Source organism: Oreochromis aureus, linkage group 9 (genome assembly GCF_013358895.1).
Source record: "Oreochromis aureus strain Israel breed Guangdong linkage group 9, ZZ_aureus, whole genome shotgun sequence".
Classification (NCBI taxonomy): domain Eukaryota; kingdom Metazoa; phylum Chordata; class Actinopteri; order Cichliformes; family Cichlidae; genus Oreochromis; species Oreochromis aureus.
This window is the reverse complement of record NC_052950.1, coordinates 215682-242696: the sequence shown is the minus strand read 5'-3', so window position 1 is coordinate 242696 and position 27015 is coordinate 215682. Positions and strand designations below refer to the sequence as shown.

At 42.3% G+C, this 27015-nt stretch overlaps 1 protein-coding gene and 1 long non-coding RNA gene across 3 annotated transcripts; one reads left to right on the top strand and one right to left on the bottom strand.

The window, feature by feature from the left end:
* Positions 1 to 468: 468 nt before the first annotated feature.
* Positions 469 to 4548, bottom strand: LOC116320079. 2 transcript variants are annotated; one of them, XR_004199432.2, is made up of 3 exons: positions 4331 to 4548; positions 3961 to 4210; positions 469 to 1255 (listed from the first exon to the last, which is right to left on the bottom strand). It is a non-coding gene; the product is annotated as an uncharacterized LOC116320079 (long non-coding RNA). The 2 variants fall into 2 exon arrangements; XR_004199431.2 differs by having other exon boundaries at positions 3961 to 4207.
* Positions 4549 to 19820: 15272 nt separating this feature from the next.
* f3a (coagulation factor IIIa) lies at positions 19821 to 24899 on the top strand. Its single transcript, XM_031739582.2, has 6 exons — positions 19821 to 19980; positions 20550 to 20661; positions 20764 to 20957; positions 22071 to 22246; positions 22339 to 22507; positions 24341 to 24899. Exons 1-6 carry the CDS (start codon positions 19905 to 19907, stop codon positions 24466 to 24468), a joined length of 855 nt encoding a protein of 284 aa, XP_031595442.1. The 5' UTR covers positions 19821 to 19904; the 3' UTR covers positions 24469 to 24899.
* The last annotated feature ends 2116 nt before the right edge of the window (positions 24900 to 27015 follow it).

The window sequence follows — 27015 nt, the reverse complement described above, 5'->3', positions numbered from 1 at the left end:
GGGTTCAACCTTTTTTGTGATGTCAACAATCACACACAAACACACACACACAGACCCCAGTTCTAACACAAAGTCACACACAACAAAGCTGAATGAAGAAATGCGAGCTTGTGTATGAATTCAATCAGGACCATCTTTAAAACCTCTGAAGGCTTCCTCACTGATCGCCTGCTAGCTTCTTCTTTACATTGCTCCATTATTCCTGCACTATCAAACCTAATTCTGACGTCATGCTTTACATCTCACTGGTCTTCTGTCATTCAGACACTCAGTCATGAAACCCACCTCCTCAGTCTCCTGACTCCTTTCACTGCTGGGATTCTGTCTTCATCTAGGTTAACTGCCACGTGGCTAAATTTCTCTATTTTAATAAACCATGCTCAGTTTTTCCCCATGATCTGTCCTTATTGAATTATTTTGTAGATCATCTAATTAAGTGCAGAAACATATCAAAGAAGAATAAAAAGGTGATCAGAAAACCATTTTAATTACAAACATACATTCAGAGACAAAAATCCAAATCACTGATGACAAACAGTGATTAACAAGGAAGAACAAAGAAAACACACCTTTAACCCCACAGTGGGAATCTGCTTCACACCTGAGGCATAACTTTAAAGTCACTCACACACACACACACACACACACACACACACACACACACACACACACACACACACACACACACACACACACACTGAAGCTGTGATGTAACACTGAGGAGATAAAACTGTAAAAACTGGGGTTTGTAAATGACTGAAACAGCTTCATGTATCAGTTAATCTGATCTGACAGACACCAACAAGACTTTGAAAACGTTTCACAGAAATCCTATAAAATAACTTTATTCATCGCACCTATAACACTTAAAAACCAGCAGTTTTACTTGTGGTAATTGAATGAAATAAGAAAGGAAGACAGTGTTTTGCATCAGGAAGCTTCTCTTTATACACAGTACACTTTACAAGATCCTGACCTCTGACCTCTGAGTGTGAACTTAGATATAAAACACTCTAAACACACCGAGGGTGTAGAAGGTGCTCTGAGTGCTGGAGCAGAGTAAAACCCGTCCATTCACCACACGGCATCATTCTCCAGAAGAAAGATGATCCTTTAATTCCCAAACTGCAGGATGTGCTCTCCCTGCACCTCCTCCTTCTCTAAGGCGTCTCCTCCAGTCTGAGGTTTCTGCTCCTCACAGGTGCAGATGTGTCTTTAATCCGGGGAGCTTCAACAGGGGGTATCAGAGGGCTCCCTGTGTATGACATACAAGGGAAAAGGGAACAGTCACGTCAACTCTTGACTTATAAGAAGTAAGCTATACAAAGAAGCCTGTAGTTGGGCTGAAACAGAGAAAGAAGGTTAGCAGGCAGAAGGGATTTAATGAGGCTGTGATCAGCTGACTCAGTGACAGCTGACTGTATCAGAGCTGTAACAATGTTTCTGTGTGAATGAAAATCATTCATGACTGATTGTGTATTTGTGTCCGAGCTCAGCAGCTGTGCTCTTCATTATCAACATGAAAACAACGCACACACGTTTAATGTTCCCAACATATGAACACAACCCTGTCAGAAACCCACCCAGCTTATTTACAACATAACAGCGCACACACACACCAATCAATGAAACCTCCCGTTCGTTCATGATTTAGCACTGCAACAAACGAATCCCTGATATTATTCCCTAAGGAAGTGATGTATGAAAGATCTCGTAGTAGCATGTGAAACAAAAAACAGATAACAAAGCAAAAAACTAACCAATAAAAGCTAAAAATAACAGATTTGAATAAATGCATTTTATATTGTGTCAAGGAAAATCATTAAAGTGCAGAAAAACATCTGATCTTTTCCTGCAAACAAGAACTCTGGATGTTAGCCTCGACAGAGGTTCTTCATGGACAGTTTACAGACATTTCTTATTTTGATGTCACTGACTGCAGCACTGTGGCAATAACTGACAGTAGGCGTGGCTTCTGCAGGCTCACGCTGAGTCTCGTTATCATTAGAGAGAAGCTACCAATAAATTAGCCTGTGTTAACAAATAACTGGTTCAACTTGAAAAACATGTTTAGCGCCACCTTGTGCCAGTACAGAACATGACGTCATCAGGTTGGCTGGTTAATAGGTGGTTGGTTGGTGGAGTCAGCAGACTTACCAATAACTCAGTTTAAGGGGTCACTGTACTGCTGCAACAGTAACAAATCAAGGATATTCTGTCCAGTTTCACTGTAAGAGTTATTGATTCTGTCATTCTAACCAACCTGATGATGTCATGTTCTGTACTGACACAAGGTGGCGCTAAACATGTTTTTCTAAGCACTTCAGTGTTAAATCCAGCGTCACAGACAGTTCCATCTGTGTCTGAGAGCAGGCTCAGTGATGTCAGTGAGTCTGTACATGTAGTGCTTCATGTCCACTTTAAATATTAAAGACAAAAAAGGATAATAAAGAGCCAATGAGCAGCACTGAACACAATATTAAATATATAGAATATTACATTAGGATGATTAAGTAATGAGAGTAGTTAATGGGCTGATCCATTTCCCTCAGAGACGTAATAAACAGCTTCAGATGATTCGTCCAGTAACTCACGTCAGGCTTAGCTGTGAAGAGTCTGCACTCACACTTTTATATTCACTGAACAGATTCCACATTTGACTATTTTCAGTGGGGGTGGGTCCAGACTCCCCACCAAGCTCCACACATTGTTCCAGGACTGCCCTGTTTCTACATTTACTAACTTACTACCACAAAACATACAACATAGCTTTTTAAAGCTATTCATCATCTCTCTCCTCCATATCTCTCTGATCTGGTTAACATCACCGCCCCATCTCGTTGTCTCAGATCTTCTTCTTCCCTTTCACTCTCCGTCTCCTCCCCCCGTCTTGTTACCATGGGGAGCAGGGCTTTCAGCTGCTCTGCTCCTCGACTCTGGAATTCCCGACCTCCTGACTTAAGAAATATCTCTACCTTCTCTCTCTTTAAGTCCCAACTCAAAACCCACTTGTTCAAAATAGCTTATCCCACATAACCTCTCCATTCGACTATTTTAAATTTGTTTATGTCTTATGCTTTTATGATTGTGTAAACTCTTTGCTTTTATGTTGCTTTTTACTCCACTGTGTACGGTGACCTTGAGTGTTTTGAAAGGCGCTTTCAAATAAAATGTATTATTATTATTAGTATTGTTATACAACCGTTTACATCCACCTTAAATTTCAGTCTAATAAAATCATTAGTTGGAAAAATGTCCATTCAAAGAGTGCGTCCTTTACTTCAGGTATGAAATATGTTATTGTCTCATGTTGGTTATCAGGTCCAGTCGAAAATCTTTAAGGATGTAGTGCCTTTACTAACCACAGACTTTAGAGCTGACACTGTGGATGTTAGATGTCGTGTTTAGCACAACGTTTGACTGTTTGCATTGAAAGGAGGAGCCGCTTTTGGACTGTTTGTGTGTTCACGTCACAGGAAAATGACATTGTCTTCAGTCTGGGATCGTTTCCTTTCACCCCTCACATAAACACTCACAATTTTCCAAAACAAATCTTTCACTTTGATTCCTGTTTTTGACGTTACTCCCTTAATAAATGTGTTTTGTAAATTCTGCATTGACACTGTGCTGCTTTATTATTTTGGCTATTATCAAAATAACTGCACGATATTCCCCGTCATGCTGTTAGCGCGGTGTAACCCGAGCTTATGTAAACAGTCCCCTGTGGTGCACAGGTCAGAGTGGGTGGGCCTTCTTCTCTCTGGCTCCTTTTATCCAGCCTGTCCACGTAATGACGACACACTTATCACCCACCCATCACTACACCCGGCTGCCCACTGTGGGTTGTCACGAGGGAGTAATGTAGTGTTTACGTTCAGTGGCGCCATCCCGGGTCAGAGTTCCACAAAAAATGTCCGGCTGGGAACTACGAATTTCCGATTTATTCCGGAAGTTACTTACCACAATAAAGGGTCGCGCGGGGTCAGTTCCGTGGCATCGTTTTTATGCGACACATTACAACAGCGAGTAGTGACACTGCTGGGTCTGTTCACAGCTTTGTTTCTGTGCGCCCATTTTCTTTGCTGCTTCGTCGTTTGTCCCTGGAAATGTCCCTGTTTAGCCCATGACGCTCACTGCCCTCTACTGGCAGAAAAAAGACCTCCAAAAACCAGCCGTCATCTCCGTGGCGCCTCGTGGAGAGCGACACCTGCTGGATTAAACAGCAAACAAACTCAGACAGTGACGTGCAGTTTTCGCGCCACATTAATAAAAACATCATTTTAAGCATAAATGTGGAGATTACAGCTTCCAGAGCTAAAAAAACACGGACCTCATTTCTCCTTGTGACCCACGAGGAACATTGTGCCACAGCGCTACGTCATCAAACCCACTCTACGCTCACAGGACGAAACACAGTTTACGGGCCGGTCACGTGGTTTTTCCTAAAGCGGAACACGCACCGTTACGGGGTTTCGCTTTCTGTGCTCGATCCACGCACCCACGCGTCGGTGCTGTGGGACGTGTCACTGCCTGTGAGGCCGAGCTGTGTTGTCCGTTGTGCTGCTGTGAAAACAAACGGGCTCTTTTTGCTCCTACACGCATGACGTGACTCACTGATTTATGATGAAGGCACGTACAGTCTACGTGCTGTTGATAATTAAATAAATGTAATAATGTCAAGAAACATTTTCACAGTCACTTCGGTTCCACTTCATTCAAAGCTGCTCTGCTGCTGAGTTTACCCAGTAAGAACCACACACCGTCTATACAAGCCGTGACAGCGTACACACACTGTGGATAAATACACTGTGGTGTACTACTCTTAACTAACACGTGCCTGAACGTTTTATCCAAGAAAACAACTAAATATTTGAAACAGTTTCCTTTTATAGTTTTATAAATCCATTACGTTGTTTTCAGAAACACAATGAACTTCAGAGACAGGAAATTATTATTATTGAAGCCACGATAATCTGTGGCAACAAAAGTGTGCATAAAGTATGATTTACAAATGTGTGCAGTGATTTGTGTGCAACCTCTGAGGACTCACAAATCACGTGTTTGACCACGTGTGTATTTATTTTACACATGGGAATATCCAAACCTGAGTAAATGGTGATTATGTGCACACAGATCATTACGTTCACCAGTTACATCATTTTCACTTCCAAAAATGTGTCAAACTACGTGAAACATCCACTCGCCTGATACGCTCACATCCACAAACGTAAGCTGCCTTCATGTCCCCGTCTAACACTGGAACATCTCTTCTTTTGCTGTATTTTTAACAAAATAGGGGTTTCTTCTGTCACGGTTCTGGGTCCGTTGGACCCAGTATTTTGAGTTGTTATGGTTTTGGTTTAATTTTGTATGATGGATTGTTCTTTATGTTTCTCTGGTGCTTTGTTGGGTTCTATGATGAATTTGTGTTTCAGTTATTCTGGTTTAGGGATTAGTTCTTAGATTTTGGGTTCTCATGTTTATTGCAGTTTCAGTTCAGTGTCTAGTCTGTCTCTCTGTGTCGTGTCTGCGTCTTTGTTTAGTGGTTTCTTGTTTCCTGTTTTATTGTGAAAGTCTATGTCTTATGTTAGTGTGTGCGGCTTTGCTTCCCCTGTCTCGTTAGCCCTGATCTCTCCCAGCTGTGTCTCCCTCCTGTTGGCCATTCCCTGATTACCACCCTGTGTATATAAGCCCTGTGTTTTCCCGTGCCCGGTGTCGTGTCGTACCCTCAGAATTATGCCTGTGTTGCAGTTGTCAGTATCATTGCTCAGTTCATGTTTTTGTGTATCACCAGCAATAAAGCTAAGGTTTTCAGTTTCAACTCAGTCTCAGAGTCCTGCGTTTGGATCCTCACCTCCGCCTGCCCGCACACAGAGTCCTGACATCTTCTAAATAAACACAACAGCTTGTCACAGCTCTAATAAAACACACAGGTTTAACAATTAAAGGCATTACAAAATAGCCTATGAAGGTTAATATATGGTTTAAATGAACTGTTTCTATATCGTGAGGTGTTCAGGATTAGTCATTAAGCCGGCATCAGTGTTAGCCTGCTTTATCAGAGTGCTGTTCCAGATTACCTGGATTAATTCAATTCAATTTTATTTATATAGCGCCAAATCACAACAGCAGTCGCCTCAAGGCGCTTTATATTGTACAGCAGATACAGAGAAAAACCCAACAATCATATAACTATATTCAAAATATGCAGAGATTAGTTTGCATATATTCACTCCTCTGCATGTGTCCCCTCTCTCTGCAGCTGCACACTGAGCGACTTTTCCTAGCAGGGATGTTCCTCGTAGATTAGCTGTTCTGTTTAAAAAACAACCCCCCGCAGGAATACAGAGGACAACCAGATGTCCCAGTTTTATACAGGGACTTGCATGAATACAACTTACATTTGTGGATCCGTGCAAAGCTGGCAGCATGAACCAAAAGCCCACGTGGATGTGCTCTGTGCATATCAGGCAACTGGTGCACGCGCATTTAAGGTTTTGTTACTGAGCGAGAGAGATGTTTATGAAGGTCAAACCATGAGTCACTGAACATAAATAATCACCGTTTTTTCAGGTTTGGATGGATGGATGGTCATTTTGTGAGTATAAAGTTTGTGAGTCCTAAAAAATGACACACACGTGTAAATCTTAGTTTATGCTCATGGATCATACCATGTGTCTTCTCTCCATAATAATCTATGCAGTAAAGTTCTGTTCAGTCTGCTGATCCAGAGGCACAAAGATGGATTCACACGAGTGCGCTCTGTCTGACATTCAGACACATTCATACTCCCATGGAGGCATCACAGAGCTGCTTGGGGTTGTCTTGCCTGAGGACACTGGATGCAGACTGGAACAGCCAGGGATCAAACCTCTGGATGAGCTGCTGTACCTCCTGAGCTACAATCACCCCAAAGTGTAGATAAAACAGTGGCCTTTAAAGCAGGAGACGGCTGTTTGTTCCAGCACGGTTGTTTCTTTAATAATCAACAGTGTAACAGTCCATCTTTCCTTCTCTCTGGAGTATTTCTGTAAGGTCACTCCAGTCTGTTTCAAAGAACCAGCTCAAATCTACACACTGTGTTGGCCCAAGCCTGAGAAAATATGCAGCCACTGGCATTTTTATCCTGTTGTTTATGAAAACAAACATTTTATAGTCCCTAACTGCAAAACAGGGAGACATATTTAGTGAATAATAGTGAGTCATACTAATGTGAAAACACTGACAGCAACGATTTCACTTGTTAGGTTATTTTGTCACTTTCACACGTGTGAAACACTTTTGATATAACCTGCTCATGAAAATCAAGTGAAGACTTTGAAATCACATCAGACTTCATTAAAGACTGACTATTGTGTAAGGATCATTCAATGGGCGTAAATTTAAATGGTACTCCACAGTTTACACAGTCCCAACCTGTCAGGGCGTGCTCTCAGTGAAACGATGTCCGGTGTCCTGGGAGATGTCCTCGCAGATACGGGCCAGGGCGTTACTGAGGGTAATGTCCCAGAAACCCCTGGGACATGACACTATTCTGTTGGATTTAGGTTAGTGAGTGTGGGGACAGTCAGTGGACTTCTTCATCCTTAAGGGACTGCCTGCATACTGTTAGGTTTTTGTATTGTGATTGTCATTTATGCTTAGAAATATTTATGCCATATACTTAGAGGTGTATAATCGATTGTGTAGTGATAGGATGTGTGATCTTCAGTAGGCTGTAAAAGGCTTTGTGTGCATTCCAGAGCTCTCTGGCATTCACCCCCCACATTCTGGGAGCATGGGAGAGGCCGTGCCTTGTCTTATTGTCTTATTGTTTTATGGTATAGGAGGACACCTACTATGTATCTGGTTAAGCATAAGAGCCTTTTGTTTAGATGGACCGCTAGACTCCTGGCACCAGCTTTGGGGAGTCTTCATGGGGTCACATCTTGACCCCCACACACACACACACACACACACAAGGTATTCTTTGTTCACATGTATACCTATGTAAGATGTTATATGTTAATGAACCTATGTATATTCATGTGACCTCAATAAAAGAGCAGTGTTACAGGGGAGCAGACGAGAGCAACTGGGGTCAAGCGAAGGAACGGTGTTTGTTCAGTTCTCTCCCGTGCACGTGAAACATAAAGGACATTGCCTACTCGTGTCTTGCTTTGCTGTGTAATTACATTGTCTTCAACGTTCCAGCGAATAGGTTCAAGCTACAAACCTATCACATACTCTCACCGCGTGAGGCCGGGGAGTGAGAAATAATGGTCATGGTGAAGCGTGTTACAGGCAGCTTTGCCACGCCGGTCACACGTGTTCATGTGTCAGTTTGTAGGTCTTTACAATATGAAGCGCCTTGAGGTGACTGTTGTTGTGATTTGGTGCTGCATAAATAACATTTAATTGAATTGTGAAAAACTCAGGCCACCTTTCGTGGATCTGCCAATTTTAGCATTGTATGCGCTCCACAGTGGACCCACTAGAGGACGTTGGGCCCTGGGGTGATCCTCTGTTTCTGTTTGCCTGCTGGAGGTCATTTTCCTCATACTGGTCATGCTGATGGATTACGTACCTTGTACCTGTGCAGCCTCTGCAGGGTTCAGGTATCTCCAGGTGTCACGTTGGCCTCTTTGTCCAGCTTCATTGATTTAATCTAACGAATGAGATGACCTCGATTTTCTAAAGCTTCGACTGTTTTTGTTGTTTTTCTACACATTTTATTAAGTTACTTGACTGTAAATTTGAACCATAGAATAATAACTGTTATTATTATTTTGTATAATTATGTAGTAATTCAGACATATTTAATGCTACCATCTTTAGCATTAATGGCGGCACCATTTTCCAGAATTCTCCATTGGAGTAACTTTTTTCTTGTGAATCTGCATGAACGCGTCATGTGTTTGAAATAAGCATGCATCTTTAAAGGGATTTTCCAGCCTTATTGTTTGTAATGTGATGCAAGAGTGGAAATAACTATATTTACAACTTCTTCAGTAATTCAAAGAGAGCAAAAGAGGAACTAAATGACAGATTTAGTTCATGCATTTAAGAAATGCATTAATGCAATAGCTCTGAAAGATGATCACACACACACAAAGAAAACAAATCAACCAATTCATACCATGTGTTGTATAACATGAATGCTGGAGTAAAGCAGTAAGTGTCCACTCTGGGGTCCATGACAGCCCCGTGCTCCACATGACCATAAAAGGAGGCAGCAGCACAGACGAATGGGTGCACTTCAAACACTTCAGCTCTTAATTCTTAGCTCAGCACAAAATAAAGGGCTGCTTTTCACAAAACCATGACAAACCAAGCAGACCAGTGTATTCATGGGACATTTGAAGTGGGTCATGGGTCATAACAACAGAATAATAATTAAAACATGTAAAACATGTCACTGAAAGAGCTAGGTTCCCATGACAATATCTCAGCTCGAATCATTCCTGGTTTAAAGCGTCACAACCAAAAGCTTTTGTGAGACTCTCCTTAGAGCTGCTCTGCTGCTGGCAGCTAACTGGTTTTGTTGCTTAGGTCCAGTCAGCAGGTCTTCAGAGAATGCAGCAGTGTTGTCACCAAGCCCAGATTACTGCCGTGACTACAGAGCTGCTTTGTAGTTCCCTCCACCTGATGGAAGCAGAGGATGTGCTAGAAAATGGGAACATTTGTTAAATTGCTGTGAATTTTCATCTTCAAATATTTGTAGGGATCTATATGTGTGACCATCAAACTCAGCATCTGTAACTGTTAACAACAAACTTAAAATCGCAAAAGGCAATTGGTGACAGTTCTGAATGGTATACACCCCCACCCCAACCCATCACGCTTCTTCTGCCCGAGGGTTCTTCCTGTCAAAAGGGAGTTTTTCCTTCCCACTGTCACCAAAGTGCTTGCTCTTGGGTCCCTCAGGTCATATGACTGTTGTGGTTTTCTCTGTTTTTGTTGAATTATTGCAGGGTCTGGACCTTACAATATAAAGCGCCTTGAGGCGAGTGTTGTTGAGATTTGGTGCTATAAAAATAAAAATGAAGATTGAATTGAATGCCGTTACATTTCACACTAATGCAAAATGAGCCGTTTGCATTTCTGCAGAATAGACAGAGATCACTGTGATTTCTAACTCTCCTCTTTCACAAAGAGGACATGAGGCCAAATCAGTCCCTGCAGAACATCTGCTGTGAATGGCCTCTAGGTGAGCTTGAGGACACGCCTGTTTCACGTACTCCCCGGGGAAGTCCCTTTGGTTTGGCCTTCTCCTTCACGTTGTTTTGCTCCTGTCGAACAGGAAGTGTTTGGACTAAAAAAGAAACCTAGTAGGAAGGATCCTTCCTAGCAACTTCCTGAACAAACAAAAAATTTCTGGTTTTGAGATGCAAATTGATCTGCATTTATCTGCAGTGGTAAAGTGCTTAACTGTATGGATTTAACTCAAAGTTTGACAATGGTAACATAAATGCTGGGTCATTTTTGCATCTGCTTCCTCTCCAAACAATCAACAAACAAACCTCAACAATTCAGAAAAGGTTTAACCTGAGTCCAAACTCAGGCATATCAAGCATGTGAAACAACAAACCCTGCTACGCCACACTGCAGGAAATGTTTCGGAGCCTGGCAGTGTGCTGCTGTGTAGCTAAGAGCATCCTGCTGACAGCTTCTACAGACTGTTTGCAAATATTTAATAACGTTTATTGACTCTTTGGATGAGAGGCCCTTCAATGCAGACAAAGGTCTGTTGTTGGCAGAGCCCTTGGGTGGATAGATGACCAAAATCACTAAATACATGTGCCTATACATGGAAAAAGGGAAATGTGTAAAACTGAACAGATGTGGATCATGTGATCATTTTATAGCTTATTTGTTTTTACATAACAGACCAGAGTGACTTCTTAAGTTAAAACCTATTGAGTGTTCTGGTTTAATAGAGACTGGTCCCATATAATGTATGGGATTATATTAATGCTTGTTTATGTTTAAACAGCTCACAGCAAATAATCCATTTCAGTCACCTTTTCTTCTCTAATTTAATGTCCAATATCTCACCAGCCTTAACTTTATTAACTCAAACACAACCTGTGTCGATGAAGACGAACAAGAAAGACGGGTGTCTGTATACTGTCAGGCTTCTTTACTCGATCAATATTTGCACATCTGGAACCTGCTATAACAGGCTGAACAGTGTTTTCTGTACTTGCATGCTGGGCCGTGCACAATGACTCGATGACCCTCACAGCTGGACTCAGACATCTGTGTTCCAAGAGGAACCAGACAAAACAAACACATAGATTTATTTAAACTTGAACAGCATTTTTGTAATCCCAGATGATTACGCGGAGGCACAACGATGTGTGCAGTTGCTGCTTAAACCAGGATTGAGCACTACAGTTTCTTTTTTAAATTTGCATGAAATTTCCAAACATGTCGTATAAATACAGCTCTGTGCTTCAAAGCTGGTATTCTGCAGACTGCAGTGGAAACAAGGTGGCTCATCTTGATCTTATCATCTTATAAAGCCTCCTTAAACCTTATGAATGCTAACATGCTAAAATGTTCCTGTAGTGGTTTCTTATGCTTATGTAGCCCGGAGATATTTACAGGGGCTACGCTTTACTTCTGATGTATGAATAGTTCTATTTGTTCATTTTTGTAAATCCATATTAGTGGAAATTAGGTTGTTGTTAAAGTGCTTTTATTTTGGAGGAAGAGGTCAAGTGGAAGAGGAAGCAGAGAGTGGGTACAAAGAGAGTGAGATGGAAGAGCGTGTGGTTGGATGCAGCTAGCAACAACTAGGACACTTGTGAAGGACGGTCAGGATAACCCATCCCGCATCTAATGCCAAGGAACGGAGTAAGGGAGAGTATGAGTTAGTGCAGCTCGGACTAGCTTTGTATCTCTACCCAGAAAACCAGTTAGCAGCTAGCTGAATATGCTAATGGCGTTAGCTCTAATGGCGGACTCTGCAAATTACAGCAAGAACTGTACAGGCCGCCTTGTTGCCTGCTTTGAAGGCGGAGTCTCGAGTCTTTAGCAGGTCATGCACTTCTGCAGTCATCCATGGTTTCTGGTTGGAGCGTGTAGTCTTGGAGTCAGTGACATCATCGATGCACTTGCCTGTGTGCTGGTCACAGATGATGTGTTCTCCTCCAAGTTGGTGCAGTCGCCATTTCTTGCAGCTTCCCTGAACATGTCCCAGTCACTGTGCTCAAAACAGTCCTGACGAGCAGAGAGAGCTCCTGCAGGCCAAGTTCTCACCTTTCTCAGAACCAGTTTGCACAGCACTGAATTCCCGAGGTAGATAAAAAGGTCTGCATCTAACAGTCATAAACCCTACCAGCGATGAGCAGTTTTAGAAACTAGCACAGTTCTTGTACCTTTGGGGTGTCTGTGGCTCAGGAGGTAGATTGGTAGGTAGATTGGTTGGTGGTTCGATCCCTGGCTCCCCCATTTTGCATGCCAAATCCTTGGGGAAGATACTAACCCGACATGCTCTTCAATGCATCCATTGGAGTATGAATGATAGTTAGAAAGCACTCAAGTATAGTTAATAGTGCTTGTGTGAATGGGTGTGTATGGGGTGATTGCGGCGTGTTGTATAGAGTGCCTTGAGTACTCCAGGAGAGTAGAAAAGTGCTATATGGTGCCATGAGTCTTACCACACAGAGCTGCATTTCTGTTGGCAGAAATGAGATGAGCCCGTGTAGCTGAATGGTGGTGTCTGGAGCTCAGTCACTGAGCCATGCGTCTGTGAAAACAAAGACGCAGCAGTCCCTAAATTCCCGCTGTGTAAGAGTCAGATGTAGTCCAGTTTATTGTCCAGTGAGCAAACGTTTGAGAGCAGCATGGATAGCAGGGCCGGCTTGGATTTGCTCGCCCTGACGCCATTCCACTTCCTCGCACAACCCTTCAGCGACCCGTCCCCCGGCCACCGCCATCAGGCAATGGACTGGAGGCCTGGTTTCCGTAGCAACCCGAGGATGCACAGCGCTTCCAGTAGTTCCTGGTCAGTTTTTATATGATGCTTGTAATTTAGAAGTGTTTGCCATTGGTAAACACAAACACCTCTTGTTCTGGTGTCCATGTGGCTCAGAAGTCACGATGAAAAGGAAAGCGGAGTGGCCGCTGCGTGCTGCTAACACGCCGCCAGCTGAGTCCTTGAAGATCTTGTTGAATTGTAATGTTTCCTATTTCCATTTAAGAGTTCAGTAAATAGTTAGTTGTGTGGTAAGTGTGGGAAAAGGTTGGATGCTGAGGTTACCTGAGAAGAGTTAAGGAATTTTCTGAAAACCTGGAGAACAGGAGCTGATAACAAACCAGTAAGATAAAATGAACTCAGGGCGTACCTGGCTGTTTCAGAGCGTTGAAGCCAGGGTCGTTTACCTCCTATCGTACAAGTCTGCTGGCATAAAACAGCGAAATATCAGTGACGTTATTTCAAGTTCACAGGAAAACACGGTAAATTAACGGGTGTCTGACCAGGTTATACTGTACATGGATATTTAAGTATACTCCAAATACAGGTGGAAGTATTTTTGCATTCTCTGAGGTTCAGTGAGTGTCAGCTGTTACCATGTAAGCCGTACGTGTGTGTTCACATTTCTGTTTTAAGATAAGATAAGATAACCTTTATTAGTCCCACACGTGGGAAATTTGTTTTGTCACAGCAGGAAGTGGACAGTGCAAAAGTTATGAAGCATTTCAGTTAGTGAACACTGATCTTACAGCAGCAGCAAAACAAATCTAATAACAAAGTTTATGGAAGTTCGTCTGCTCTGTCTCATCTTTGCCATCAGTAAAAAGAATAATGGTTCGACCGAAGGATTTCAGTGGCAGCACTTTGACATGTTTATAGCAGAAAACCTTGCTTTATGTCACTGTCTGAGTATGTAAAGGATCCCTCAAAGAGACCCCGCTCTGTACCAGTCTCACTTATATAACACATTTTCCATCTGTAGCTCCAGCGTGTAGCTCAAGTACTTTTACTGATACATGGAGTTTTTCCATTGCTGGTGGTTTATGAACCTTCATTAAACCGTCCGAAAGTAGACTTTGTGGTGCTGTTGGCAGTCAAAGTTTGTGTTTTATCTGTATGATAAACACAGTGTTTAAAATCTTCAGTAGCACAACATGATTAATACCACGAGAACACAAAAATGATGAAATTCTGGGAAGGATGACGAGTGAGTTTAGTCACTGAGGCTGGGAAAATAAAAGACATCTCATTGTGTGTAAATGCATATTACACATGGAAGCTAATACCTTTTTTAAGGCAAAATGAGTCAGTTATCATTCTGTTTTACTTCCCACACACAAACCTTAGTCACACACACTGAGAGCTGGCAGCGGTGTTTCACGGTGAAGCCAAGGTAACAGATTTAAAGAGCCGATAAACACAAACGACACACCCACAGCAAAGGTTATAAGCACTGTCTGTGTCCACATACTCAGAGACTCATCGCATTTTTATTGTGTCTTCATTCATTTCCAGACTGTTGTGTGTACCTTCATATACAGTGTGTGTGCAGTCAAGTCTGAACAAAGAGCTTTTTGTTTATATGCAGACGCCTTCACTAAGAAGGCAAAGCACTTCAGCCAGGTCAGAGTCCAAATATGTCATTCACGTACTTCAGTTAGAGCACACAGTTCATTTATACAGGTTCAGGAGACAGTACAGCCTGTGATACTCCTCACCCTGATGACTGCACTCAGATGGGGGGTCAAAGTATTACGCAAAGGTAATATGAGGCCTAATTTAAGGTGGACCCATGCACAAATATCCAAGAGCGTTTGATGCTTCAACTCAAACCCGTCCAGCTCCCATTACTCGACACATACATGTCAGCTGAGTAGAGTTAGTACAGGATAACACAGTGAAGGTGCACCATGTGTTTGACACCAAAAATACTACAAAATGCATCAGAACAATACACTTTTCTCTTTACAGTTTTATAGTCAGGCTGGACCAGGTGACCATTCCTGAGTCATGCTGCTGAGGAGGCTAACCTCCCACCGTACACTGAGCACTTCTCATGCTCTGCAGTGACAGCAAAGAATAATTTAGTTGTGACAATTTCACCACAAGGACATGAAGGGCTTGACCAGTGTAAGAGCCGGAGGCTTCACAGGTCCAAAACAGTAGTTGACAGGAGATGTAAAAAATGCAGATACAAACTTCATTGTTTATTTAAAAACCTGGACAAAGGTAACTGGTTATTGCACGCAGTGTTGGACCCAACCCAGAGAGAGAAATAGGAAAAGGGTTTACTGGTTCAGGAGTTTACATGGAGGAGGCAAACACACCCACACAGTACACACAAAGCATTTATGAAGAGAAGTCTTTATCAGGGATGTAACACTGCTCCTGGTCAACACCAAACAGTCCTACCCAGCAAAAAGAAGGACAAGCAAAGGTCAAAATATCAATTAAACCTTTAAGATTACTCCCAGCTGTGCTCTCCTCCTGTGTCTCATTCTCCTCGCTATCCCTCGGTGTATTTAAGCCCCGTGTTTCTCTTTGTCAGTGTCGTGATCTCCTTCATACGTGTCTGTGTGTTCTGCCTGCAAAGCCTGTCTAGTTTATTCTTGTATTCCAGTTTAGTTCTTTCTCGTGTCCAGCAATAAAGCTGCCCTTTGAGTTTTGGGTCACACAGACCATGACAGAAAATGTGTCTTTACATCTCACACAAAACAAGCCCACAGAGTGTGAAATGTGACCTGATGCTATGCATGTAAGTGCCACTACTGCGTGTCATTACATTTCCCCTGCGCTCTCGTTCGTCTTTCCTTTTGTCCCCCAACATCCTGTTAAAGTAGGGTTCTTCCTCCTCATGGTCTAAAGTTGTTATATATATATGTGTGTGTGTGTGCGTGTGTGTGTGTGATGTGTGTACAGGAATGAAAGCTGTGCAACATTCAGCACACATGTAAAAGTCTTGGATCTTTTGAATGTTTCAGCTCTCGTTGCTTTTTTCATGCGACTATTTTTTTTCCTTTGCCTCGTCCTGTTCTGTTTTCTAATAAAACAGCTTATTGCTTATCAGCTCATGTGATCTGAGCTCAGAGTAGCATGCTCAGAGTCTAGACTGTGCCCTGGTCTCCTTAAAAGGCTCGTGTACATACAGGCTGCTTCGTCCCCATTATTCCCCACAGGAAAAAGTCCTGACAAACATGTATATCTGTGTGTCTGATCTCTTTCCTGTTTTCATCATGAGCCACAGACAGTCATGTTCCAACAGGTGAAAATCCACCTCTGTTCTCTAATCTCCCTGAAACCTGCATACCAACGCACCAAGCATTCGTCTCTGCATTCCTGCGCGTTGCACCAATCCTTCTGCTGGGAGTGGAAATCGCTTTGCTGTGTTCCCAACTCTGCCTACAAGAGCAAACTGTGCACCAGTCTTTGACCTCAGAGTAGAACATCATGGTAAATGGTAAATGGCCTGTATTTATATAGCGCTTTACTAGTCCCTAAGGACCCCAAAGCGCTTTACACAACCAGTCATCCACCCATTCACACACTGGTGATGGCAAGCTACATTGTAGCCACAGCCACCCTGGGGCGCACTGACAGAGGCGAGGCTGCCGGACACTGGCGCCACCGGGCCCTCTGACCACCACCAGTAGGCAACGGGTGAAGTGTCTTGGCCAAGGACACAACAACCGAGACTGTCCGAGCCGGGGATCGAACCGGCAACCTTCCGATTACAAGGAGAACTCCCAACTCTTGAGCCACGATCGCCCACACATGTGCATCCTTAATACAGTTACTCCATGTGCAGTTTGAACACAGCAGCTTGGAGAGATGATGATGCTGAGTTATGATTCTGTGGTTGCCAGCAGAGCTCTGGTTAATAATCTCACTCTCTCTCACTGTGGAAGTTCCACCTTTGCAGAAACAGGCTGTTGTTTTGGATCACCTCTAAAACCTGTTTGCTGGAAGCTGTTAAAGCCTGTTCACCAGACTGTGCAGGTTAAGCAGGATAATGCTACCAGGAACAGGTTTTCTTGGACAGCCTCCCAGTCTCTCTAGATTTAAGTTTTCTGGTGCTTGATCCAGCTCATGCTGCAAACACAATCAGAATGATAGATCTAGAAAAGCAGAACACAGTTTGTGACATTTGTGCCAAATAAAAGTTGACGTGGACTCTTCTGTAAAAGCCCATGTTTGATTCAAACATGCCGAAGCTTTTAAGTGCTTATCGATGACCTAACGTCTAAAGTTATCAGGAGATTTGATATAAAATGTGTTTGTGAATCCGTGAAAAGGAGCACAGTTTCTACGACCAGCAGAGTCAGCACTGCCCCACCTGCATCACAATAAATCAAAAACACACAGCATCATAAATCAGCCTATCAGTGTGCGCTTTTACAGAGCTGTGGTTACGTGCTCATCCAGAGTGAAGAGTCGTTAACAGAAAAAACCTCAGCCTGATTGGTGTAGCTGAGGACGTAGAACAGGTCACCCACCAATGCATCTGTGTGACTGTGAACGTGTGAAAGTTGGATAGAAAAGCATGTTTGAACTGGTCAGTGAGGCTTGTTGTAAAAGCACTTAGAGCACAAATATAAGAACGAGTCTATTTACCGCTGATAGAATCTGAATTTCTCTAAATGTGCTGCAGACATGTGTTGATGCATGCTCAGTCATCCAGATGAGGAAATCCTCAAACGCTGACTCTGTTCATCTGCATGTTTTCAGAGGGAGAAACCTTTCCTCACTCATCCAGGTGACTTCTTAGTTTCACTGAAACCACCCAGATGAACAGAATCATGGTTTTTGGGGTTGTGGCAGACATGTTTCAACGAGCCACACGTTTGCTCACAGACAAACTATAAGTCACATTACAACTGATTATTAATGATCACAGTTAATGTCCTGCACTGCTTGGCAGTCACAGCAGTAATCTGGTAATCACTGGATGCTGTAAAGTCTTACAGTGGAGCTGCTGAAATGTACGTCTAATTCAAACTTTTTCAGCTAAACGTTGTTCACGATGACACCGGTGAGTAACAGGCTCCTCAGAAACATACTGTAAGTCACTTCTGATCAACATCAGTGAATCATTAATCCTCATTTGTTTTTAATGTGTTTTCCAGAAACTGCATGGATTTCAAAAACAGACATAATAAGCAGAACGCTGGGACTGTACTGTCTGCCTCGACAACTTGAGTCTGAAGATTAAGATCTAGAAAAGATGATTAAGATCCAGCTCCAACTTCAATGTCCTAACATGCCAAGAAAACAGCTCTTGTGCTTGTTACTGGTCACCAGTTCCTTGCTAAATACAGTAAACAGTGCAGTGTTAGCGCTGGTTAGTCAGTGATATACTGCTGCTCCCTTCCTTCCTTTCAGGAATGAGCCTGAGAAAGTAATTAAGGCAGAAGGGAGGGCACGGGGCGACTAACCCTGCATGCAGTGTGCTCCCACACCATGGTGTATTTCTACATAACATAATAGGCCTCTTAGAACAGTAGCTATGTTAGGAAATGCCTTGAGATATGGTGACAGAGATAACTCTTGGGGAAGAGGTAAATAAATGTTCTGGACCTTGACCACGTGAAGCCTTTCCTCAGTAGAACCGGGGAAAACAGAAAATGCACACTTAGTAATTCATTATCAGTAATGATCAGTGCGCCTTACATCATTTCTCAGGTTAAATTTCAAACAGCTGAATTGCAAACGTTAAGAAAAAGCAGGAAACAGCCATTAGAAGCTGCACTCTCACTCCGCTTTTCTTCAGAGGAACTGTTGGACTCCTGCTTGTGTATTCAACTCTTCCTGTTTGAGACTTGCTCGGTATTCAAAGCCACACTGTACCCTACGGCAGTCGGGCCTCTCATTATCTCTGCTCCGCCCTCTCAGGAGAAGGAGGACGAGGGGACCAGGACTGCCAAAGTCCAGGCAGATATTCCCGGTCAGCTCCATTAAAAGGCTGAAACAGCCAGAATAACAGCCTTAAATGATTCACAAAAAAATCAGCTTCAGCTTTCTTTAGATCGATATCATTAACAAAGCATGCTAAACTGTTATTGCGTTACATTGTTCTACAAGTCAGGCACTTTGAAAATGACTGGACTAAAGAATTCCATCATCCAACATTTTGGAACAACCTCTCCATCCACATGAGTGTGTCTGGAAATTTAGCATACGTCGAAGTTATCAGATCTATAAATGGAGCCGCGTGGTGACGAAATGTCTTGACTCAGTGAGCTGCAGTGACTGCAGTGACTGTAAGGTCCACGATGCGGTCATTGTAGTCAGATCCGACTCAGCGTTCATTCATGTTTTTCTCTAGAAAGTCATGAAGTCAGCATGAGCGCGCACAGCATCCTCCACTCTGTGAACCAGGACCGACACAGGTCTGCCTGCAGAATCACAACAGTGTATCTGTAGCACGACAGAAACCAGAGTGAGGGCATAAATGAAGGTGTTCTTGTGATTTCACATCAAACCTGTAATCTAAATAAACTGTTCTGAGTTTCAATTTAAAACACTTTCAGCGATTCACTGAAAATAAAGAAAGTAAAATAAGATGAAAACCATCTATCCATCATCCAGGTAAGCAAATCCCCCAAAACTGATTCTGTCCCGATGATCAGAATCCGCATGTGTCCGGAGTAGTTCATATGATGTAATAATGACAGTAATAATAATTGGTTGAGTTCGAAGAAGCCATTGAGCCGCTATATCCGCTCAATGACTTAAGCGGGACAGGCACGCAGCGCATACCGCAGCGCTCCCAGTGTGATGACGGAGGAGCCGGACACTCCTTATTTGGTCATGTTGGACTGCTATGAGCAGAGTTTTTTAGCCCGCCTGAGCAGAAACGAAAAGTATCCTAGTGTGGAAGGAGGCTCCGGGACTGCACACGGACAGCCGCTGTCTGATCTGGACTACACTTCCTGAGGGTACCATGGCGACCACAAGAATAGAAGCAGGATTTTATTTTCTTTATTTTTCTTTTTTTCCCATGCTGCTGTCTGCCTCAGGTGAGTCCGGCGCATTCTCTTATTGTGGATGCAACGATTGAAACTCTTCTTCTTATTGTTATTAATATTATTATTGTTATTATTAGAGGTACTATCAGAACACGTCTATTTTTTTTTCATTTGGCCTCACTTAATTGTGACTTGCGAAAGGAGTGAGACAGTTGCACTCTTTGCCCCCAGCTAAAGAGGGAGGAGGTACTTACGACTCCTGAGGTCTGCTGTTGCAAACAAGCGACAATATTTCAGACAGGTTTGCGATCCTCAGTGTAAGAGGGGAGAAGCTGTGGTCTGCTCTGTGGGTGGCACACTTACTGTGGTCACAAAGCAAAGTGCTGCTCGAACAGTCCGTCCGTAAAACTACATGAGTGGGGACCTTTTTCTCCACCCTGATAAGAGCTCAGCCGCATCACCATGTGAACCTAATGAAATGATGAATCTGAGCACAGTTTGGGTCGTTATGCTTTTGGTGTATAAGGATGTGCAACACTGTGTTAAAGATCTTCAGTCATTCAGTAGGAATCAGTAATGTATGGTTTTCATAATGTGACTGATCCACTCCTTGTTTGCAGGCTTGTATCCCCAAGCAAAGAACGTCATCTGGAAATCCACCAATTTTAAAACGGTTCTGGTCTGGGAACCCAAACCATCAGCTAATTACTCTTACACAGTGGAACTGTCTCCGTAAGTACCATCAGTTCACTTACGGCAGCATGTTTTCATGTATGTGGATGTTTCAGATACACCCATCAGTCACGTCTATGTGTAACATGTCATATGTTGCAGGGTTGGTGGGAACGCACAGAAAATCCCTAACTGTATCCAGTCGTCACAAACGATGTGCGATCTGTCCACCGTCATGACTGACCCCAAAGCCTGCTATGTAGCTGATGTCCTATCTCAGCCCCCACAGGGGGTGATCCCTGAACTCTCCGAGTTTCCCCACAAAACCTCGCCAAAATTCTGCCCATATGATGACAGTAAGACCCTTTGATAATTTTTTTTATAAATCAGTAAAATGTAATGTTTCTGTTGTGGAACAGAACATAGAAATGAAAGCATGCTCGGGCAGAGCACATGAAGCCAGCGTAGGAACAGTTTTAACATGTTCGTAACACACCCTGCTCTCATGATCGCTGTCAAGGCTCGTCAGCTGCTGAACCCTCAGTGAGGATGGTGCATTTACAAAGAAGTCTCACCGTCACATTCACAGTCTGGGTTGTTTCAATCATCGGTCCCTGAATCTGTAGAATTTCACAAAGTTGTTGTCCATCCAACAAATAAATGCCCGTCACAGTTTCTCTGTGTCAGGTCGGATGTCATTAGGCAGGGGTCTCAAACTCGAGTGGCCCCGTCAGCCTGACCTCCGGTCCGTACACTGACGTGAAGAAACCTAATGCAGTTTTTTTGTTAGGGGGGATTTTTTTGTTGTTGTTGAGTTCAATGTTAAAATAAGTTCTTTATGAGCAGAGAGCACAAACATGCTGAGGCTGTGTTAGTGCAGTGACAGAGTCACAAACTCATGTGCACACTTATCTCTGCACTTTGATTTAAAGACGAACACAATGACAGCAGCAGTGCTGCCACGTGTCAGACAGAGAGGACCCATGTGTTCATTTAGTCGTTCAATGAAAGGCTTCACTTAGTTAAGAGGGAGGAAAAAAAGTTTAGTCTTGTTATACAATATTTGAAATGTAAACAAACAAACAAACACTACTGTTTTCTTGTTTTGTTCTTCTTGAACACTGAAGTGTCCTCCAATGAGACGACAGTGTCAGCAGTGGCCCACAGTGTGACAGCCCTGTCTTTAAGTGTCCCTTTTGTTCTGTCTAAAGGTCCAGAAAGCAAAAATGATGTAATATGATTATTTATGTGATCATTCAGCAAACTCAAAGAACAGATTGTTGATCATTTTATGTCAACACATTGAGAAATAAGCTGGGGTTTTTTTAAGCTGTCATTTCTCATTTAGTTCAGTGTAATATGGATTTTTAGCTATTGGAAGTTCAACAAAGACTTGATCACAAGTGTGATCACAAACATACATGCGCACATATCCGCCAGTTTAAAAAATACAAACTTCTCCTCCACAGCTGAAATCGACAGGCCTAAGTTCACGCTGGAGGTCAGTAAAGGCAAAGCCACCCTGAATGTGAGAGACTCACCCACTGCCATCTTCAACGGTCAACACCTGCAGACTTTAAGGGACATCTTCTCTGAGCAGCTGCACTATAAAGTCACCTACTGGAAGAATAGGAGCACTGGCAAAGTGAGGAACACCCACCACAGACTGGCATCACAACAGCAGTCTTTAACTTACGTGAATGACATCACCGGGCCTTTTCCTTCTGTTGTCCACAGAAAACATCCGACTCTCAAACAAGTATGATAGAGGTGACTGGTCTGGATCAAGGGGAGAGCTACTGCTTCCAGGTCCAAGTCTACATCCCCAGCCGCACTTATGGCAAGCAGTTCGGAGACCTGAGTCACGCTCAGTGCTCAGAAGTCGAGAACCAGTCCATCTTAGATGGTGAGCTCTTATATTTCAGCACAGTACTGACCGCGAGCTGCTGACACAGTAGCATTACAGCAATATGTGTGATTTATTTGTAGACCAAAAAATCGTCAGACTGCAAAAGCCAGTTAACTTGATGAGTAACTTATCATTTTGTGAGGTGAAAATAGAGTTTGTGAAAATATTACTCAATGTGTTTATTTTTGATACGGAGGACACACAAAGTTTTTAAAGATAAAGGTTGAAAAAGTATGGCTCTCTAAAATATTTGAACACACGACATACTGGTGTGTGTCTGTGTGGGTGTGAAGGAGCTGGGAAATAGAGGTGAGGCAGTAAATAGTGCCTGGATCTGATGATAGACAGTGTTCATTACATGACTGTGACTCCATTACAGTTCAGTCTACAGAATCAGAGTGGTGGGGAGGGCGGGGCGTACTGAAGTGTGCAGAGTGGGTACCAAAATATCAGACCTTACACACAATGCTGTGGTGCTGTGATGTCTGCCTTTTGGGCCAGGGGCGCTCCAGGACCCCAGCACATCCACTTCCCACGGCCTCGTGCGGAAGTGGGTCCAGAACATGTGTACATCCGTCAGTAAATATTTGGACTATAAATTCACAGCATGTTTATTTATTATCTTAGTGAAACAGGTGGTCGTCTAAAACAACATTAAATCTACTTTTAATTCAGTTTTATTTATACAAGACATATGACCTCAATGTCCTTTATATGTGAACAATAACACAAACGTGTTAAAGTGATCATTTGTAGAGTTAGTAATTCAAACAAAAACAAGGACATCAGGATGTTTTTCCATCAGACTGTAAAACCTGTGTGCACAGAAAAAAACACTTCTGCATTTATTACTTCGAAGGTATTTGTGATGAACGTACAGCTGCAGTCAGTGTGTGCTGTGGTTGCACGGATTCTTAGTAGAAATCCAACAGCGCCCCCTTCAGGAAGCTGCTACAGTAACAGGCAATAACCCCACACATGGAGCCATAGAGAGATCACTGTGGACGGGACGTCTGTCTACAGATGTTATTCTAAATTAGCAAACAGTGAAAGTAATCACATTACTCATCACTTTGTTTTGTTTTTCAAAGTAATGCAGTATGTTAATTAATTCCTAAAGTTAAACCAAGTGTCAGAATACGTTATTAATCCTATGTGGTCACAGTGTCTCCACAACAGTAAGAACAGTGACTAAATAAATAATACAATATTTTACACAGTTACAAAATATAACAAAATAGCTCTAATTACTGGAATATTTATAGTTTATGGATCAGTTTGTTGAGTCTGTTGGCATCTGTGACCCTCCACAGAGGACGGCACTGCCCACAGCAGACTCATAGAACATCCTGAGCAATGTCTGACAGATGTTGAAGGACCTCAGAGACGACTCTGGCCTGTCCTGTAGAGGGCGGTGGTGCTTTTAACCCAGTCCAGTTGGTTTTCTGTGTGTCCTCTGAGGTATTTATGTTCCTCCACGATGTCCACATCCACCCCCTGGACTGAAACAGGTCACAGGTTTCTTGGTCCTCCTAAAGTCCACAATCAATTCTTTGGTCTTTGTCACGTTGAGCTGCAGATGATTCTGCTCACACGACATGCGTGTTACTGTGGTACACGGTACAAACTAGTTTACACCACACAGAGAGTCTGCCTGTGAACTTGTGTGAAAAGGTTCAATGTGGCTTGCACTGTAGTCTAAAGTACTCTGAGTACTTAGGACTACAAAGTACTGAATAAATGCCAGTCCATCCGTAATCCCATGTGGGTTACTGCTTAGAAATGAGCAGTAAACCTTTGGTGTGACAGACTGTGTTCTGTTTTCCACAGTGTATTCTCCTGCAGTGATCATTTCTGCCATCATCCTGATCCTACTGCTCACCGGGATCATCATCACCGTCACAGTGGTGTGCTGCAAAAGGAAGAAAAAAGCTGATGACAAGAAGGACGTAGTATAAAGTATGTGCTTCACTACACATGCATCTCTCATGGTACGTTGAACTGGACGCATGGACATATGTAGCTCAGCATTCCTCAGCCAAACACTGGAATTTGATTTAGTTTCTGTGAAACAACCTTTTTAGAGGCACTGGGAACACGGGAAAGCACTGTTAAAGCTCTGCTACAGTATGTACTTCTGATACTGCAAATACTGCATTTCTTTTCCTGGTGAGTGGTACCTCTGACTACTATAGTTAAAATATAACAGTTTATTTCTTTTATTTAATTTTACAGTCTGCTGTGTAAATGTAAATCATTCTTATACTGTGGTGGGGATTTTATCTTGAAACACATTTTTGTGGAATCAAAATGTAGGATGTATATTTTTGTATCTGATGTATTTATTTTATTCTGTTTAACTGATATTAAAGATAAATATGTTACTTCATACGTTTATGCATTTTACTGGTAACAGCAGAGCATCTGTGGGCTTTGGTGATCATTAACAACACAACAACAACATTCAGAGATAAACGTTTTGCTGGACCCTGTATAAGGTGAGCCGATGCAGGATGTAACCCAGCGGTTAGGTCAGACCATCAGTTTAATACATTTGCTGCAACAGTTTTGGATTTCTCAGCTCTGACGATGTGGAGATGTCACGTTTTTTATTTACAAATAAAACAATGTTGTTATCAACATGAATACAGATAATTTATAAGCAAACACCTTCATTATGTGTTGATTTACTCAGTACATGTGTTTGTTTGTTTTTTGTTATTTTACATTTTCCGATTTTTCTTTAACTGGTTTATTCATTTCTTCACCAGGTTAAAACTGCCATTCGTTAAAATGTTACAATTCATGTTAAAATGTAAAATAATGATGGTTAAAGGATTTAGACAGATAGTGGAATTTCTTGGAATATGTTTAACAAGTTTTAAAGAGCATTTACATTATATATGGTCCATTTTGACCAGCATCCTGTTTTATTGTGAAAAGCTCATGATTGTAAGAGGAAGTGAATCTGTTTGTGATCAGTTGCTGAGACAAGCTGTGAGGAAAGTATGAGATGTTTGTCCAAGTGTGTAATTCTGTATGAGCTGGACTATCTGCTCGTCTTGGTCAGTCGCTGTCTCTGAGAAGCATCCACCGAGCAGCTGCTCACTCTTGTTTGAGCATCAAGAGCCTGCACCATCCTGAACGTGTCCACTGATGACTCCTTCACTCAACTGTTATGATCTAGTGCATTTCACAAGGCTCCATACTGTTCCATTTGACTGTCTCAGCCACAGATGATAACTGGAGATAAACAAAGCTACAGAAAAATGACCTGGTAGTTCATAGACAACATGTCCTCCACCCTCTGGAGACATCAGAGCCTATAGAAGCCACGTCTAATATGAGTCCAAGTTTGACGTTTAAAAGACGTCCACAATGACCACATAGGGACTGTAAATAGCCGCACACAGAGGTGCTACGGCTGTGAACACTAGACGTTCAGTAGACGTCGCCTGGTGTTACAAAACAGCTGCTTCAGTGGACCAAAATCACCAGGGGTCCAAAATTTACATATACACGACGTCCCTTTGCACAGCAGGGTAACCTGGAAAAGCTGTAACTAACCCTTTAATTCATGTGTCGAAATCAAGATTTGTCACCACCAAAATGAAAAGTTCTTTAAAGTTTTGTAAACGTCTTGGTCAAATGAATTTTCTGATCTTGTAATCTGACAAATGTAATTCTGAGTAAGTGTAACAGGAGGAAGACGAGGCTGCACAGAGATGTGATTTTTCCAAGGAAAAGGACGACTGCAAATACTCATCGGTGCGACTGGACTTTATATATTCCAAAGAAGTATTAGGGACACATTAAGAAAAAAATATTGTCAATCATTTTGAGAAAAAAGTTGAAAGTGTATTTCAAGAAAACAAGTGTTTCTATTACTTTGTGGTAATATATTGATTCCAGAGGGAACGTTGTACATGTTCTAAAGAACAAAGCTTCAAATGTTGGATTAAAGTCACACTTTGACATCAGTCACAGTCAGGTACCGTCTGAGATCACTGATATTTTTTTGATGCACACTCTGAAGTTTATCACATTATTATAGATGATTATCACCATCATCATCATCAATCACAGCATCTGATCGATAACTGATCAGGAGCTGATCGGTGCTTAATTATTTTTAAACCGTCTGTGACTATGAATGTGAAACTGTGAATTTATATTAAATTTGTTTAACTAAGCAAATAAAACAATGCTGATGGTTACAAAATAGTCACCAGTATGTTATTCTTCACACAGGCTGCTTTTCTGTAACCAAAGCAACAGTACTCTAACAAAGTAACTGTCACTGTAGTATTTAACTTACAATATAAAGTGCCTTGAAGCGACTGCTGTTGTGATGTGGCATCATATATATATCTACATATATGTATGTAGTGAACTACAAACTAATAACCACAGTTTCCCTACATATTCATATGCAAGTATGAATATGTATGCATTCATACACGCTGATCTATTCATAAAGAAATGAAAAGCATTACATTTGAAAC

What these genes read in the sequence shown, in the direction of transcription:
- f3a (XM_031739582.2), top strand. Translation starts at nt 19,905, where the DNA reads ATGGCGACCACAAGAATAGAAGCAGGATTTTATTTTCTTTATTTTTCT. An exon ending in TACACAGTGGAACTGTCTCC is followed by an intron (nt 20,662 to 20,763) that starts GTAAGTACCATC and finishes CATATGTTGCAG; the next exon opens with GGTTGGTGGGAACGCACAGA. An exon ending in ATTCTGCCCATATGATGACA is followed by an intron (nt 20,958 to 22,070) that starts GTAAGACCCTTT and finishes TCTCCTCCACAG; the next exon opens with CTGAAATCGACAGGCCTAAG.